This window comes from Phycodurus eques, chromosome 16 (assembly GCF_024500275.1).
Source record: "Phycodurus eques isolate BA_2022a chromosome 16, UOR_Pequ_1.1, whole genome shotgun sequence".
Lineage (NCBI taxonomy): Eukaryota > Metazoa > Chordata > Actinopteri > Syngnathiformes > Syngnathidae > Phycodurus > Phycodurus eques.
The window spans coordinates 18,386,867-18,402,458 of NC_084540.1; the positions used below are offsets into that span (position 1 = coordinate 18,386,867).

Consider the following 15,592-nt stretch of genomic DNA (forward strand, 5'->3'; position numbering starts at 1 on the left):
TCAGGTGGGTTGGTGAAAGGGCAAGTCGAGGGTGACCGTGGCCTCCCGGGGCTCGGCCGCCCTTCTGTTCGTCATCTCGCACTGGTTCTGCCGGGCGTTCTCCTCGTTCATCTGCGACACCTCAGTGGACGCCCCCTCGAAACCCGGCACGGTGTTGGCCACGTGCACCACGTGGACCTTGTTGCGACCGTTCTTGCTGAGCAGGCAGCTGAAGACGTTCTTGAAGCCCTTGCGGAAGTGCTTGGAAACCAGCGCGTACACGATGGGGTTGACGCAGGAGTTGGCGTAGGCCATGCAGTGCGACAGGAGGCGGAAGGCATAGGTGACCTGGTTGAAGGGGAAGTCGCCGTACAGGTAGCACAGGATGACCACGTGGTAGGGCAGCCAGCAGATGCAGAAGAGCACCGTGACGATGATGATCATCTTGGTCACTTTGCGCTTGGCCCGCTTGGACTCGGACATGCCCTCCAGGGGTTCCACGGCGGTCCACAGGTACTTGATGGTGCGCGTGTACGACAGGCTGACGATCAGCACGGGGACGACGTAGCCGAACAGGAAGGTGCACGTGTCCAGAGCCTTGCGGTCGCGCTCCTCCCAGCCGGGGATGCACACGGTGCTGTTGGCGAAGTCGATCAGGTCGTAGTAGCTGAGGTAGGGCCCCGCGAACACCAAGGACAGGCCCCAAATGATCACCATGGCGACCACCGCATTGCACGGCGTCCTCAGCTCTCTGGAGCGTAGCGGGTAGCGGATGGCCAAGTACCTGCCGACACACTTTTAATATTAATTCAATGAAATTCAATTCAAGCCCCCTTTTACCAGTGATGCCAGTAATCCGTTACTTAGTAATATCTGATAATATGTAATGTATGTATCCTGGTTAATGTGCCTTGTGCAAAAAAAAAAATACAAAAAAAAAATATATATATATATATAATACACTGGTACATACATATTTATTCTACTATATTTTAAGATAATTATCATGAAATTAAAAACTAATTCAAAAATATATTTTTTTTTTAAATATAGCGCACAATTTCAAAATAAATTCTCACAGGGCCATACTAGATTCATATGAAAATGAATCAATTTACGTATGCATATTTATTATATTATACTAAGAATTTTCAAGAAGAATATTATCATATCAACAAAAATCTAAATGTTTGTTGTATATATTAAGAAATCTGCTGCACAGTTTTACATTTTATTTTTATGAAGAAACAAAACATACAATAACCAAACAAATGTTTATTTTACATTATTTTATATAATGAGTTTTGTGGGATTTTTAAAAAAATAACATTTGCTCTTGGGTTTTACGAGTTAGCGTGTCTGTACGTGTATATGGCCCCCGGGCAAGAGGTTGCCCACCCCCTGCTCTAAAGGCTTAACCCCTCCTGGATCAAATGTCCCATCTCTTTTGGCGGCCTAATGCGTATATCTAATTTGTGACACACAAGTATTAGGGATCGGTGTCTGCTACAAAGCGAACCGAGCGGTATTGACCGAGCTGACGATGTGGGCCGACGGGCTGCTTTCCGATGGGCCCGCAGGGATGATATTCAATTACGCGTCGAGCGACTCGATGAGCTCCGCCTAATCGTCCTCTGTCAACAAGAGATCCCACTTCCTCCTTCAAATGAAAGTGACACAGCTGTTTGTTTAATCCTCATGCTCCGTTTCCTCTGCTCCTGTTCCATTCATCATCATTAGACATTTGGGGGTCGTCAAGTGCTATTGGAATCTGTAGTTCTGAATATCAGAGGAGAGGAGTGTGGGGGGGGGGGATGTATTTTGTATTATCATTTGTAGTAATATTAAGTTGCAGTGTTATAAACCTTTGTAGACACACAATATAACAGTACTCGGTCATATAGTTTTTATCCTCTGCGAAGAATGATTAACATTCGTGCTCAATGAACCTCCCCTGCGGGCGCCTACCTGTCGACAGAGACGGCGGCCAGCGTGAAGCTGCTGGCGTACATGGTGAGGTTGATGAAGAAGTGCACGGCCTTGCACATGAACGAGCCGAACACCCAGCCGTCCAGCGAGTAGATGGTGGCTTGGAAGGGCACGCAGAAAATGATGAAGAAGAAATCGGCCAAACTCAGGTTGAGGATGAACAGGTTGGTGGTGTTGTAGCCCACCTGGCCGCTCCGCAGCAGCACGGCCAGCACCAGGCTGTTGCCCACCGTGCCCAGCAGGAAGATGAGCGAGAAGACCACCGACACGATCACGCTGGCCGGGTTCAGCGGGTAGCTCTCTGAAGCGTTGGCCTGCACGCTCGGCTTGGCCAAATCCTCCATGTCGGACATTTTGGAAGTCTGGGGCGTAAAACTGCAAGTATTTCATTCTGAACTGCAGATCTTTTCAAATTGCATCGGTAGCCTGTCTGACATTAATAATCCTTCATTCGTGTTTAAGATCGAAGGAAAACTTAATTGAGATTTCTGCTCACTAATGTGCATACCAAACACGTCATGTTACTGGTTTGATGTGTATTTGACCCGGTGAGAACAGCGACGTCATCGTTTGTTCGTACTGATGTTGGTTTTGGTTATTATATTGCGATATTTAGTTCTACCATCATTCTATCTGAACATTAGTATATTTACAAAAGTCATCATACTTTTTTTTTTTTTTTTTTTTTTTTTTAAACATACTTTGGCCCTCTCACTTAGCTAAACGAGCAAATTTTATTAGAAACAGCTCTCAGAACAACACAATAATAATAAAGAACGTGACAGCTTTAAAGCCCCAATGGACTTTAATGACATGATGGTGGCAGTTCTGCTGCACAAGGTATGACACCTACGCTCAATCTTTTCGGAGTGGTATCTAATTCTATCCTCCAAATGAAAGGCGAGCATTGACGGCGAGGCTTGTGAGTCACAGTCCAACATCAGTTTCTTCCTATCAATTTTCGCCGGGAACAATTTGGCGAAGGCTCTTTCTCGTTATCAGTTCCCAGAGAAAGGGCTGCCAATGGCCAGGTGTCCTGCTACTTTCACCTAATATAAAAACTGGTATAAACTAAAAGTTAAGTAGAAATCTCAAGAGCTCAAATGTACATTCGCAAGGCAGAATTTTTTGATTGCTCCTGTTAAGAGGTAGAGCCAATACGAGAACCCGACACAATGCTGAGTGTTTATTCCTCATAAATTCTCATTTCTTTTTGCCGCACTTGAAAAGCAGCTGTAGGTTTCTGAATGGCCCTTAAAGGGCCACGCCACTGAAATGAAAAGCTAATTTGAGCTTCGCGCCCCAAGGTTCTCACAGGGAGAACCGCGGCGCTCTTGCTGTATTCCCACAGTGTCGACATTTTTTTTATAAAATTTTTAAAAAACACACACTCACAAAACATCTCATTTGAGATTCAGCAACCACCGGAATCAACAAAAATACACTTCTATACCACTATTCTCGTAAAAATAATACAATTCCAAATGTATTCCCTTAATATTATGTCTTTATATTACAACTTTATACTTTCGTAATTTACTTTTTCACATATTAATGAGTTTATTGTCATTAAGTTACCTTTCTTGTGATATTACTGTATTCTCATGAATTTACAATTTCATTTCTAGAAAAAATGAAGATTTTGCTCTTATGTTACTGTAAATGTAACACACTTTATATTTGTGAAATGAAGATTTCGCCTCTTTTTTCCTCATAAAATTAGGATGTCTTCTGAAATTATGAACTACTGAATTTCTCATGAAAGTATGACTTCATTCTTCTTCATTCAAAAATGTTTTGCTGTTGTTTTTTCTTTTTGTAGAATGATCATTAATTAAAAAAAGTCATGCTTTTTTGAAAAAGTCTCATAAATGACAGCTTTATTTTTTTTAAACTTCAACATTATTTTGCGAAACATTACCATATTCTCATAAATTACACCCCCCCTCCCCCCGATTTAATCCTCATAAATTACAAATTTACTCTTGTAAAATGACAACTTTTATTTTTTCCCCCCAAATCTTTTTTTTTTTTTTTTCCCCTGGAAATAACCTTTTTCTCGCAAAGCTAAAAATTGGTTGTAAAATGAAACCTTTTCTCACCTAGAAAATGTCAACTTTTTTTTTCTTAATAATGAAACTTTGTTCTCGTAAAATTACAATTGACCTCTCATAACATCACGACTATTGTTTTTCTTGCAAATTACCAGGCCCTTTGTTTAATACTTTGACTGTATCCATGTAAAATTCTTACTTTCTTCTCATGAAATGATGGCTTTGGGTAAAATTGCAACTTTATTTTCACGGTAGTAGTCGTATTTTTGTTCTTTTCAGTGTGGCCCTGATACTCCGTCATACGATCTCACCTCTCATCCTGAATTCCCAAATTTCAGAATGGTTCAACCTTCAGCCTGAGAAAAACAAAAGCCTCTCAGAGGTGCGGTCTTGACCAAAATGAAAATCCACTGACAAACGGCTTTGTCTGCGCACGCTATTTTGCATTAACGACGTAGCTCTATCAGTCCGATAATATCATAGCCGCACACTGAAGAGCTCAGCCGAGCAGCAGCTCCAACATTCTCAGGTCGCATTCCTGTCGTGCTTTTGATTAAACCGCATTCACACACACGGATGGCGGTTTGAAACCAGTCACATAGCAGCATTAAACTTTAATTCAACTCTGCGGCACCACGGGGAACAAAATAAAGATCACATGGGGGGGGGGACAACAACGTTAAAAAGCACTTGATGCTCTTAGTAGTGTATGCTGAGTCTGGGTTTATCTTTGGATGCTGCGTAGGAATTTCAGCGATTCAGCCTTGCAGAGTGGATGGGGCGGAAACAGCTGTGGATTGATATCTCAATTTCCTGCAGCTGGCTCACCACACGTGCACAGGAGGGTGGGGAGTGGGGCTCGGGGGGGGGGGGTTTCCCAGGGGATTGACGGGAATTGACATTGAAAGGTATTAAAGACACCTGTCATGTGAGAGGGAATGCTTGGAAATGAAACAATGGCAACTAAGCGAAGGCAGGGAGGAAGGGAGGGTTAATAAAGATGCGGATGTACGGCAGCATCTTATTTGAGGCAAAGAACAATGAAGGCATCGTCAAACTTTTCACATCACCCTGAAAAATCTTGGCAAAAAGACTCCAAAATGCAACATTTGTATCAGCATGAAACCCACCTGGATGATGATGATGATGACGACACAGTCCTGACTCCCAGCACCGAGTCCTTCTGTTCCCTCTCGCTATCTGCTTCTTGTTGCTATCCGCTACCGAAGCCCCCTACACCGCATCTCTCGCACCCACCCACTCACTTTATGCTCCCCTCCCTCAGCGACGAGCCTCCTCCACTTGCACTTCCCTGCAGGCACGAGAGGACGACAAGGACGAGGGATGTTGCTCTGGTTCGAGTGTTGCAGCACACTTTGAAGTCACCACTGGCAGCGATGACGATGCGCGATTCGGTTGAGTCGTGAGGAGGGGGGCTTCTGTAACACAGGAAACAACAGTTTTGTGATTTTAATTACAGCGGTAATAACAGTTCCGCCTCGGGTTGGCAATTAAAACAATGTCCCCGCGCAAACAATAAATACTGACCTCGAATACAAACAGCATTGGAAGATGTTGATTATGTCTCGTGTCTCATTATTAGTCGCTGTCTATGTGTCATGTAAAAGCAACTAACTGCAATGTTTAAATGATATGTTTGGGCATGTGCTGTTCATTAAATATCGTAATATTTAATACCCAATATATTACATTTACCCTTTACCTTACGTTTCGCCCACCCCGGTACACAAGAAGTCGGTTAAACAGTTGTCAGTTTGCGAGTACGCGACTATCCCATATTGAGAAGCATCGGTGCCACTGCCGCCCAAGTAATATATGCTAAAAGAACCTTGCACATGCACGCCTCGCGCATCATCTCACTCCTGTTGACCCTCCTAATTGCGTCTCCCAGCATGCCACCCATTCATCAAGCTGCCAAGCTGCCCGCATAACATCCAGCGCATCGCTCTCTTTGGTTTGACATGTCGGTGCCCAGAGACTCGTGATCAGCCGTGAGCAGAGGCGCATAGTAACAAGCTATATTTACTGCATTATATTTACTTTTTAATTTTGGGAGAAATTACGCTTCTCAGAGGAGTTTTAATGCGGCATTGTAGTTGTACTCGAGTATTTTGGGCCTGTGTAGGACTAAATGGAACAGTCCTTAAATGGTTCAGATCTTACCTGGAGGAAAAGAGTTACAGTATTTCGTAACCATTGGAAGTTTTCAATCTCATCGAATGGCAATGACACATGGGGTCCCTCAAGGGTCAGTTCCTGGACCCCTCCTGTTCAGCCTGTATATGCTACCCCTATTTTTCAGAACCTTAATGTTGACTATCATAGCTATGCAGATGACACACAGTTATATCTAGAAATGTCTCCAAATGACCACAGTTCAATTGACTCACTCCGACCCGTTCTGTTCGGTTGTGCACAATCAAAAGGAGCATGGAGAAAAAGCTATCGGCGATGCATACACAGCAATAAAGAACTCACGTCGGTTTGGAATAATGAAACATATGTCAGCTTTGCTGATGAATTTGTGGGCGAATCCACCTGTTGTAGTTCAACACAATCAAATTATATATACAATTATACAACTAATCATGGTGAGCGTGCTGTGCTTGTTCACATGTTAAAAAGTTAATTTCAGACCATTTACTGTGGCTGAATTTGCCTTAGTTTGTTTTTTTTCAAAGTGCTATTGTTGGGCAAAACAGTATTTCAATTTGCCGTCCTTTTTTTATATTTCTTCTTCACCGACGCTCTCGAGTGAGCTCCGCTATGAACAAGAAGACGTGGCCACAGTCCATGGCAACCAACCTGATTGTGACCCTGTAATTGGTCCTGGAGCTGTTTATCACTGTGTCGATGCGCGCAAACGAGTGGCTCCGTGAGCTCAACGAGGGTGACGCTGTTAAAGCGTGACCTGTTAAGAGGCGTCGCGTTCACGGCTGTCAGGTGTCCTCCATCACCCGCCTTGTCGACGTTCGGCTGAGGATAAATGTCAGGCGTGCGCTCTCCCGTGGGAATTTTCTGAGGAATCAATCAAAATGAAATCAGACGAGAAATAATCATTGGGCTATTTTGCAGGGGGAGAAAATAACCGGCACAGACTCGACTGGCGAGTCTGGATATTTGTGTTTGGTGATGATGATATGCGCCGCATCCGCACTCTAACTGACGATGTGTAATTCGGCAGCTTTGGTGATGAAGTGCTGCCTCCATGAAGGAAAATAGTTGAATCTTCATGGGAGTTGTTTTTTAAATTATTTTTTTTAGAGGATATGGTTGAAATCTTGTCTGGATTCACATGGCTGAACATTTTCTGCTCTGAGGGGAGTCAGAGAGTCTCCAGAAGTCTCTAATAAGACCACAAAAAGTTGCTTGTTTTGTTGCTAGCAATTTAATTTTTCACAGTAGTCACTAGAGGGGTTGGGAAACTCAATAAATCAAAAGCGCGACCCTTGTTGGCGACCCTGAGTAGCCCTCGCTTGGCTCTGAGTCGTCATGGAAACAAGAGCCATACTGAGCATTTGCTTGGGACAGAACGCCCACAAGAGTGTGAAAAGGGGATGTAATGCTACATTGCAGTACATTCTTTATCTTTTGTGTAGTTTCAGGGAGGAATGTATGACTTTTTATGAAGACACCTGGGAACTATTTGAATTGCAAAAAAAAAAAAAAAAAAAAAAAGATCTTACCATCTGTGTTTTTGTTGTTAGTTTTGTTTCATGCCGGGCCCAGAAATGTAAAATATACCACCCAAATGTTCAGCAAACCCCCCCAACCTAATGTACCAACCCAGTAGTTTTAGGACTGGTCTTATCTGGAAAAAATATTCAGTCAACACTATCAATGTAACCAACTAAAATTGCAGACAACTTGTTTGGACCTTTTCATAGGATGAAAGCATGAAGGGGGACACCGAATTAAATTCCAGAATACCTCCACGAGTCAGTACTTATGAGGGTTTCCACGGCAACCGGCCACGGCTCGCTCAAAAAAAAGGACGGCACGAAAACAACAACGAAAATGGATAGATTGCCGACTGTGGCCTGACCCGTTTCATGACATTCAACGGAACGGCCAAGCAAGGAGTGTTTAATTATTACAAAATAAAATCAATAAATACATCATTGTTCCCGCCTTGCTGGGACCTACGGCCTCGGTGGAAGTTGAGCTGCCGGCACGAGTTACATTCCCCCTCATAAAGTCAAATGTATAGGAAACCGATTTGGGCTAATGGTAAAGTTCCACAGTGATGACATGATGCAGGGTTGTGCTTCCAATTTTAGTTCTGCACTGTGAAGAGTAACTCACGTGTGTCTGAATAAGCAACGTGATGGCCACTGTGACCAAACTACCGATGGCATCATTATCCTCATCACTCATAATAATCATTTTCAGCAAATGTATTACAAAAAAAAGAAACTTTCGCTGCTTGGCCCACAGCATGTTTTACTATTGACTTATTTGCTGTAGTATAGACATAAATTGCATTTGTGAGCACCAAGTTTGCATTCCGCCCGAGATTATTGTTATCCCCCCCGTGGACGACTCTGCCGCATATGAATCCGAGCCTCCGAGGAAATTCGGGATGCATTTCAGGTGCTTGGCGCTTAAAAGCCTCATTAGCTGGACTTGCTACACCACTGTTTCGCAAACCTTGATTGAGCCCAGGCACATATTTGACATTTGACATTTCAGCCTTCACCCAAAACCCACAAAAATTGATGCTGTGTGTATTTTAATGAGGAAAAGAGAACTTTCTAATATTGTACTTTACAAAATATTAATAACAATACAGTAATGACACAATTACATGGAATTAAAAAGAATACAAATATTTTTTTTTGTCACGACATCAGTTGAATGACCATTGTGCTGTACTTTCTGGTGTGCCCGCCTTGGCCACAAGGGGGAAGTACCTGTATAAGACAGACAGGTGGATATACTCTTCATAGAGACGTCTCAACTCCTTCCAGCTCATCAGTATGGCACTAATATTAGTCATTTATTGCAGAGGATAAAGAATATATTACTGTAAGTACTGTTATATTGTATTATAGCTACTTCTTTTATATCTGGCCTATCTGTCCCTTTTAAAAATTAAATGTGGCCCGTAAGCACGTAAATTTGCCCACCTCTGAGCTAAACCATACACTTGACTCTGTTATGTACAACAACGAAAATACAAAAATGGAATCACAAAACGTTAGCAGCAAGCATGGCAGTGATTAACAGCGATGGCGGACGTGCAGCAGCGGTGAGCTGCCACCGTTGGGCCTCAGGGAGAAGCCGTATTGACTCGCAATTAGTCCGCAACCATGTGCAGCGCCCGGCCAAGCAACTCGATGGCTTGGACCTTTGAAATGGCCAACGAGTGGAAAGCCGGCACTAATGAAGCTCAACCTTTTGTTAAGGCCATTACTAGAAGCGAACACACAAGCGGGACATTTCACACCACCGACTCCCAGGGGTGTCAAACTCATTTTTGTCGTGAGCCACACTGTAGTTATGGGTTCCCTTAGAGGGCCGTTATGATTGTGAAACCATCTAAATGTATAATCACCTCATCATATTATTACACACATTATGGGGGGGGGGGGGGGGGGGAAATGATGGATTACTAGTTTTGCTGTAAGAAGCATACTTTAGCAAGAAACATGAAGTAGATGCACATGATTTGCTTTTGCGGGCCGCATCTGGCCCCCTGGCCTTGAGTTTGATACCTGTGGACGAGAGGATAAAGACCAATCCAAAGCAAATTTCCAACTCACAAATGCAAAAAGACTGCATGGAGAGTCAACCGACAATGGCGGCACCCACAGACACACTACTGTTGCCCTACAGTATATGGAGCTCTTCTGACTGGTTATACAAGTATATACAGATACTATACACAGTATATGTCGGTAGTATACATAAACTTACAGCGGCTATAATAAGTCCACACAGCCCTGTTCAAATAGCAGCTTATTGTGATATAAAAATGAGACCAAGTTAAATAATTTCAAAGGGCAGGGGTATAAAGTCCACCCAAAAAAAAGGGGCCGATTTTTTTGACACTTTTTTAATTATTATTTAAAACGCTGTAAAATAATAATAATAATATTTCCAGCTACACAGCGCTGTAGTTTTTCACAACTATCATATGGTTGCGAAATCTGTCATGTGTTTTTGTTTATTTATTTATTTTTCATGAAAACTGTACCCAAAAATGTGGGTTTTTAATTTTTTTTATGAGCAAAGAAATTGTACTGTATTGTACCAGTTGGTTAGGGTTAAAATAATGGTGTCATAGGGAAAAAAAACAAAAAAACGAAGCTCTCTCTTGGACATATTTTACTAATTACATTATGTTGCAGAACTTTTTCCAACAAAATTCTTACGTGGATCAATGATAAGGCAAGATGGACTTTCAGCGAGTAGAGCACAACATGACGTCAGTGATGGCAAGTGGCATTAAATCCACACTCCTTATTCTGCTCACTGGTTTGGAAACAGGAGTTCAGAACATTCAGACAAGGATTCTCCCACACCACACTAAAAATACATGACAAATTTGAACATTTCAAAACAAAATTCACACGTAAAATGCATGTGAGCTCCTGCTGAGTGATTGAAATGGACTTTTATGGAAAGGCCAGTCCTTGAGGGAGTTCTCAAAGTTTCAAAGCGAGCGTGGGAGGAGAGGAGAGCACAGTTCAAAATGAAGAGGAGTGCGCACTTCAAGAATTAAGCCACTTTAGCCTCTTCGTACACCTCCAACTTATTGTCAGAACGTAATCGGTATCACTAATAAAGAACGGTAAAACAGTCATGCCCCCCAAAAATTGTGCCGTTACAGAAAAAAATTGCTTTAATTCACAGCATCAATTTAGTTCTCATACAGAGGTGTTTCCAATATTTTGTCATCTCAAGTGCTGTAGATGAAAGTTGCCCACTGCAATGCCACACAAAAGCAAAATATAATAATAGAATTTCACAATGCACTCCAGATTCTAGAGTAGAGTAGACAATCATTTCCACAATGACTGCCGTGAGTCACTCCTGAATTTCTCTCATCTGCAGTAGTCAACCCGGAAGCTTTCGAGTGCGCCGTCCCTGAGGAATGGAACGAGGCGAGAGGGGAGAGCAGGTGCAGCTTCTGCCTCAACAAGCACAAAGTCCAAATGCATCGCACGGAACACAACAGAAGGTCATTGAAGGGGCTAAGACCGTTTGTTTATTATATATGTACTGTATACTGGAGTGGTCAGGGTAGCATCAGAGCGTGAGCTTGGTTCCACGCTGTTGTATTAACGTCTCTTTTTGTGTTTACCTAACAGAATACAGTCGTGTGGAACCACAAACTACTCCTTGTCAGGTTTTTTTTTTATTAACAGTATACTCTCTAAAGCTATACTGCCATTTACTGTACATACGTGGGGGGAAAATGTGCAACTCAGGGATGCAAGTTTGAAATAATTTATTCATTCTTCATAGATGGGAATATAACAATATTATGATCAGCATATATATTTTTTTAACAGTGTACTCTCTAAAGCTATACTGCCATTTACTGTACATACGTGGGGGAAAAATGTGCAACTCAGGGATGCAAGTTTGAAATAATTTATTCATTCTTCATAGATGGGAATATAACAATATTATGATCAGCATATATATAAAAAATATGTACAGAGAAACTCATTGGTAAGAATGACAGAACCTGCTGGGCGTCTGTGTGCTTGGTTTTCAGTGTAGAAGGCGACAAGTGAGCAACATTTGATCCTTTTATTGAAAATTAATAAAGACAATCGTTGACGCTGGATATCAAGAATCCGGCTTGTGAGGTTTCTAGTGGAGCATTAGCACAGCTTGGGAAGAAAAAAACAAAAACCAAAGCAGTGGCCCGAGATTAAGAAAGGCTGCAGTTAGACTGTTTGGACTCTCGCCCCTGAAAGAAAGAAAAAGGATGCTTAGAATCAACTTCTTCCGTCACGTGTTTACTAAATAACTCCAAATGCCCGTTCCACTTTGTGGAAAGAAGATAAAGGCGCCATGTTGCCCGCGTACCTACATGCTAGAATGCTAATGTCAGCTAACTGTTTCGGGCGATACCTGTTGTCTCTGCTGCTGGCGTCTGTATTCTTCTTCGCTGGCAGCGAGGGCCTGAGCCAACGCCAGATCTTCCTGCTCCTGCGGACTGAGGCACAAACACACAAACTCTTAAAACATGCTATTTTTCAAGTTGAAAACAACAATATGGTGACATCTGACCTTATAGTAACAGCAATGTAGAAATTTGACAGTTCACTGTAGAAGCAAATCTAAATCAGGGTGAGGCTACTCTGCCTTGTAATGGGGGAGACTCCCTGCTCCATTGTCATCATAGTAAACGTGGGTCGTCAACTTCTGGACCAGCCAGTACACTGCCTGTATTGGTGCTCACCTGAGGGTCGGCTGTGCCGGTGGTCTCGACTCTGCCAAAGACATCTCTAGAGCGGTCTGTAAGGCTTGCTCGTCGGTCTGAAAGCGGGAGAAAGAAACAAAGGCTGAACAGTCACGTAGCACGTAACACGGAAGGCCGCGCGATGTCCTTTGCTTACCATTCCCGCCTGAAACGACGATGGCGGCTGCACCACATTCTGTGCTGATACAGAAGTCGGAATTGGTCGGCTCGTGCTGGAGGAGGAAGAGAAGGAAGGAGATGTTAAACGCGACCAGTGATTCTTAAAAGTGTGGCTCCCTCTAGAGGTATGCTAAGAAATTAAATTCAATCAAACTGTGCATAATGTTACAGTGATATACATTTTTTGTAATGCACTACCACAATTATTAAGTCCAGTTCAGTTGAATCTTACTTTGAAGTACCATACATTTGCATTTTATATTTTTGAACTGATTGCTTTCAAAAATGTATTTCAGTACTATGATTATTTAACTTATGTGCAATACATTTTAAGAAAGTCTTTAGTTTATTTTTTGTTTTTAATTTTCCCATATATAATTATATTGGAAAGCCGTCCGTTGTATGCATTCTTTTCTTACTTGCTATTGTGGCCTCTGCTAGCTGCACTGCCACCATTAGAAACGGATCTGCAGTGTCCTGAAGAAGATGAGGCGGAGGAAGAACCCTGAGCCCTCATTAAAGCAGCAAGTCTAAGACAAAATAGAAGGCGTGGAATTAGACCACTAGCGTTCTCACCGTAGTCGAGCATTATTGAACAAGTACCTACCCGGACTGGGACAGAGGTTTGCCGTCAGTCTTACAATCGTGGTCGAGCGGGTGTCGGTGTTTCAGACAGTAATTTAAATGACACTGGTCACATGTCACGCGCATCATTTCCTTCTGCTTACAGCCTCCTTTGGAACACTTGTTGGTGAAGATCTGGAAGCAAAAAAACATGATCAGAATCCTTCTCACATTGTTTTGCTTATAACAAGAAAGGAGACCGGTGGAAAGTAATCAGTCAACTGTGCCAAACATTGCCAAAAGACATTTATATCTTGCAAAAGCAGCGATTTATTCACATATTGGAAACTTTTGACAGTTCGCGCTTCAAAGCCACAGGTATTTTTGCCGAGGTTGCCTTGCCTCACCTACACAACTTGACATGAGAAAAAAAACTTTTACAAACCAGGTTCAGCATCAGGAGAAATAAAGCAAATCCAAGAAAGGGGGCGGTGCAAAACTTATATCATTCATTGTGAAATTGTTTTTTCTCTTACCGAAGGGGAACAATTTTTCATTAAATCTTGAAATCTGAATTTTTTTTTTTTTCCCCCAGGCCAAATCGCCTAGCCCAAGAAAGTAAAAAGAATCTGTTCCCACCCAACTGTTGTTGCAGTTACCTAGTGGCTATGTTTGAATTCATAGTTGAACATTCAACAACTTTATAAGTATGTGAACCACTGTTGATAAAGATAGGGGGGGAAAAATACTCAATTTTGACATGCATTGGATTTTTTTTAACATTCTTCATCGTCGTACGAGTGCTAAAAGAAGTCAATGCTCACGTTGCTAAGCGATAACGCATTGTTTTCAACAGCTCGAGGCACAGACCACAGATCACTGGCCAACTTCTCGCAGTTTGAATTCCAGCACATTTTGTGACTTTAAGAGGAATATTTTTCCAAACAGCTTTTGTTGAAATGGCGTTTGACTTTGGAGGTTCCAGTATATTTTGGGGAAAAAAATAGTCATCAAATTGCTTTTGTACGAACCTTTCTCTTACGTTGCGCGGGATCCGATTTGCAATCCCGATCGATGTGCTCCCCGACTTTAATATCAGGCATCTCTCCTCTTTTGATGGGAATGGGAATGTTGCACAGTGGACACACAGGAACCTGGACATCCTGTGAAAAATAAAAAAACAATATTACAGTAAATAAGAATTATTACAATAGATATTCTATTGGAATTGGGCCAAGTGTAAATCCACCCATATCTGACACCCCGAAAGCACACAACGATAGCTTACCTTTTTGTAAGACGAGGTGCATTTGTGGTGTGCGTAAGTGACGTGGTCTTTGCAGAATATCTCTTGACAGGCGTCACATTTCATGGGAAGGAAGTCTGGTGTGAACAAAAACAGGGTTTTAATCTTCATGTTCACGAGGCAATCGTGACCCATTTATCTGGCCGTGCTCACCTACCTAAACGCTTGCAGGTCTTCTCCGAACAGTGTTCTCCCAGATCTGGAAACTCCATGGCATTCAAATAGATGTCTCAACTAAAAAAAACAACAACAACAACAACAAAAAGGAATCAATTTTGCCTGATAATGGAGGGGAATGGAAACTGGGACAGTCATGTGGATGTAAACACAGGAAACCACTCCCCCGGATGTTTGCGAGCTAACTCGTAGCATTAGCTACCGTTATGTCAAGTCATCTTGACTTTGCAACTTAAAAACCCACAAGCACGTTGACTTTCACATCAGGACCTAAACGCCTGGGAATTCTACACAAACTCCCGAAGAACACGTGTCAGAATTTCCGTCACTGAGCGAGAACTAACTCGTAAAATATGTAAATTTAGACAGCACACAACTCGCTAGACAGGCCCTGCTAACCGAAAAGATTAGCGACTCGCTGAGTAAAGTTACATAACTAATATCGACTATGCACATTATGGACTGACTAATTCGGGATAATACGATGCTGTTAAATCGCCCGCCAGCGTCCACATTTCACAAACTCTTTCACGCTAACAGCTAGCAAGTGGCTAACAATATTTAAGAGACAACAAATATAACGCGACGATATTTAACACAAAATACGCGAGCCTTTCCCTCGTAGCGCAGGAAGAAAAAAAACCGTGATTTTATTTATTTTTTTAGATTTTATTTTTGAAGCAAATGCTCAGTAAAATGAGGTCTAACATTCGCAACAAGGCGATAGTAGTGAAGTAATTTTTTTTCAACTCACCAGTTCGAATCTTTACAGTCGTAGAAATCTAGTGAAAATCTTAAATGCCTTTCTTTATTCGTTTTAAATCAGCAGCCTGTAACGTTCATGGACCTCGAGTTGCACAAAAACTCAGTCTGCTCAAGCGTGGACATTTGAAGTGTCAA

The 15,592-nt window shown here is 42.3% G+C and overlaps 2 protein-coding genes across 3 annotated transcripts; both read right to left on the reverse strand.

The window, feature by feature from the left end:
* On the reverse strand, positions 1-2,321 carry galr2b (galanin receptor 2b). The gene is made up of 2 exons (XM_061700785.1): positions 1,948-2,321; positions 1-763 (listed from the first exon to the last, which is right to left on the reverse strand). Exons 1-2 carry the CDS (start codon positions 2,319-2,321, stop codon positions 1-3), a joined length of 1,137 nt encoding a protein of 378 aa, XP_061556769.1.
* Positions 2,322-11,631: 9,310 nt separating this feature from the next.
* Positions 11,632-15,592, reverse strand: zfand2a (zinc finger, AN1-type domain 2A). Of its 2 annotated transcripts, XM_061700348.1 has the most exons (10): positions 15,447-15,592; positions 14,673-14,749; positions 14,498-14,592; positions 14,241-14,372; positions 13,253-13,404; positions 13,065-13,175; positions 12,623-12,698; positions 12,466-12,542; positions 12,135-12,219; positions 11,632-11,970 (listed from the first exon to the last, which is right to left on the reverse strand). In XM_061700348.1, the coding sequence occupies exons 2-10, from the start codon at positions 14,725-14,727 to the stop codon at positions 11,932-11,934; spliced, it is 822 nt and encodes a 273-aa protein (XP_061556332.1). In that variant the 5' UTR covers positions 14,728-14,749; positions 15,447-15,592; the 3' UTR covers positions 11,632-11,931. The 2 variants fall into 2 exon arrangements, with proteins under 2 accessions (XP_061556332.1, XP_061556333.1); XM_061700349.1 differs by lacking the exons at positions 11,632-11,970; positions 12,135-12,219; positions 12,466-12,542; positions 12,623-12,698; positions 13,065-13,175 and having other exon boundaries at positions 13,249-13,404.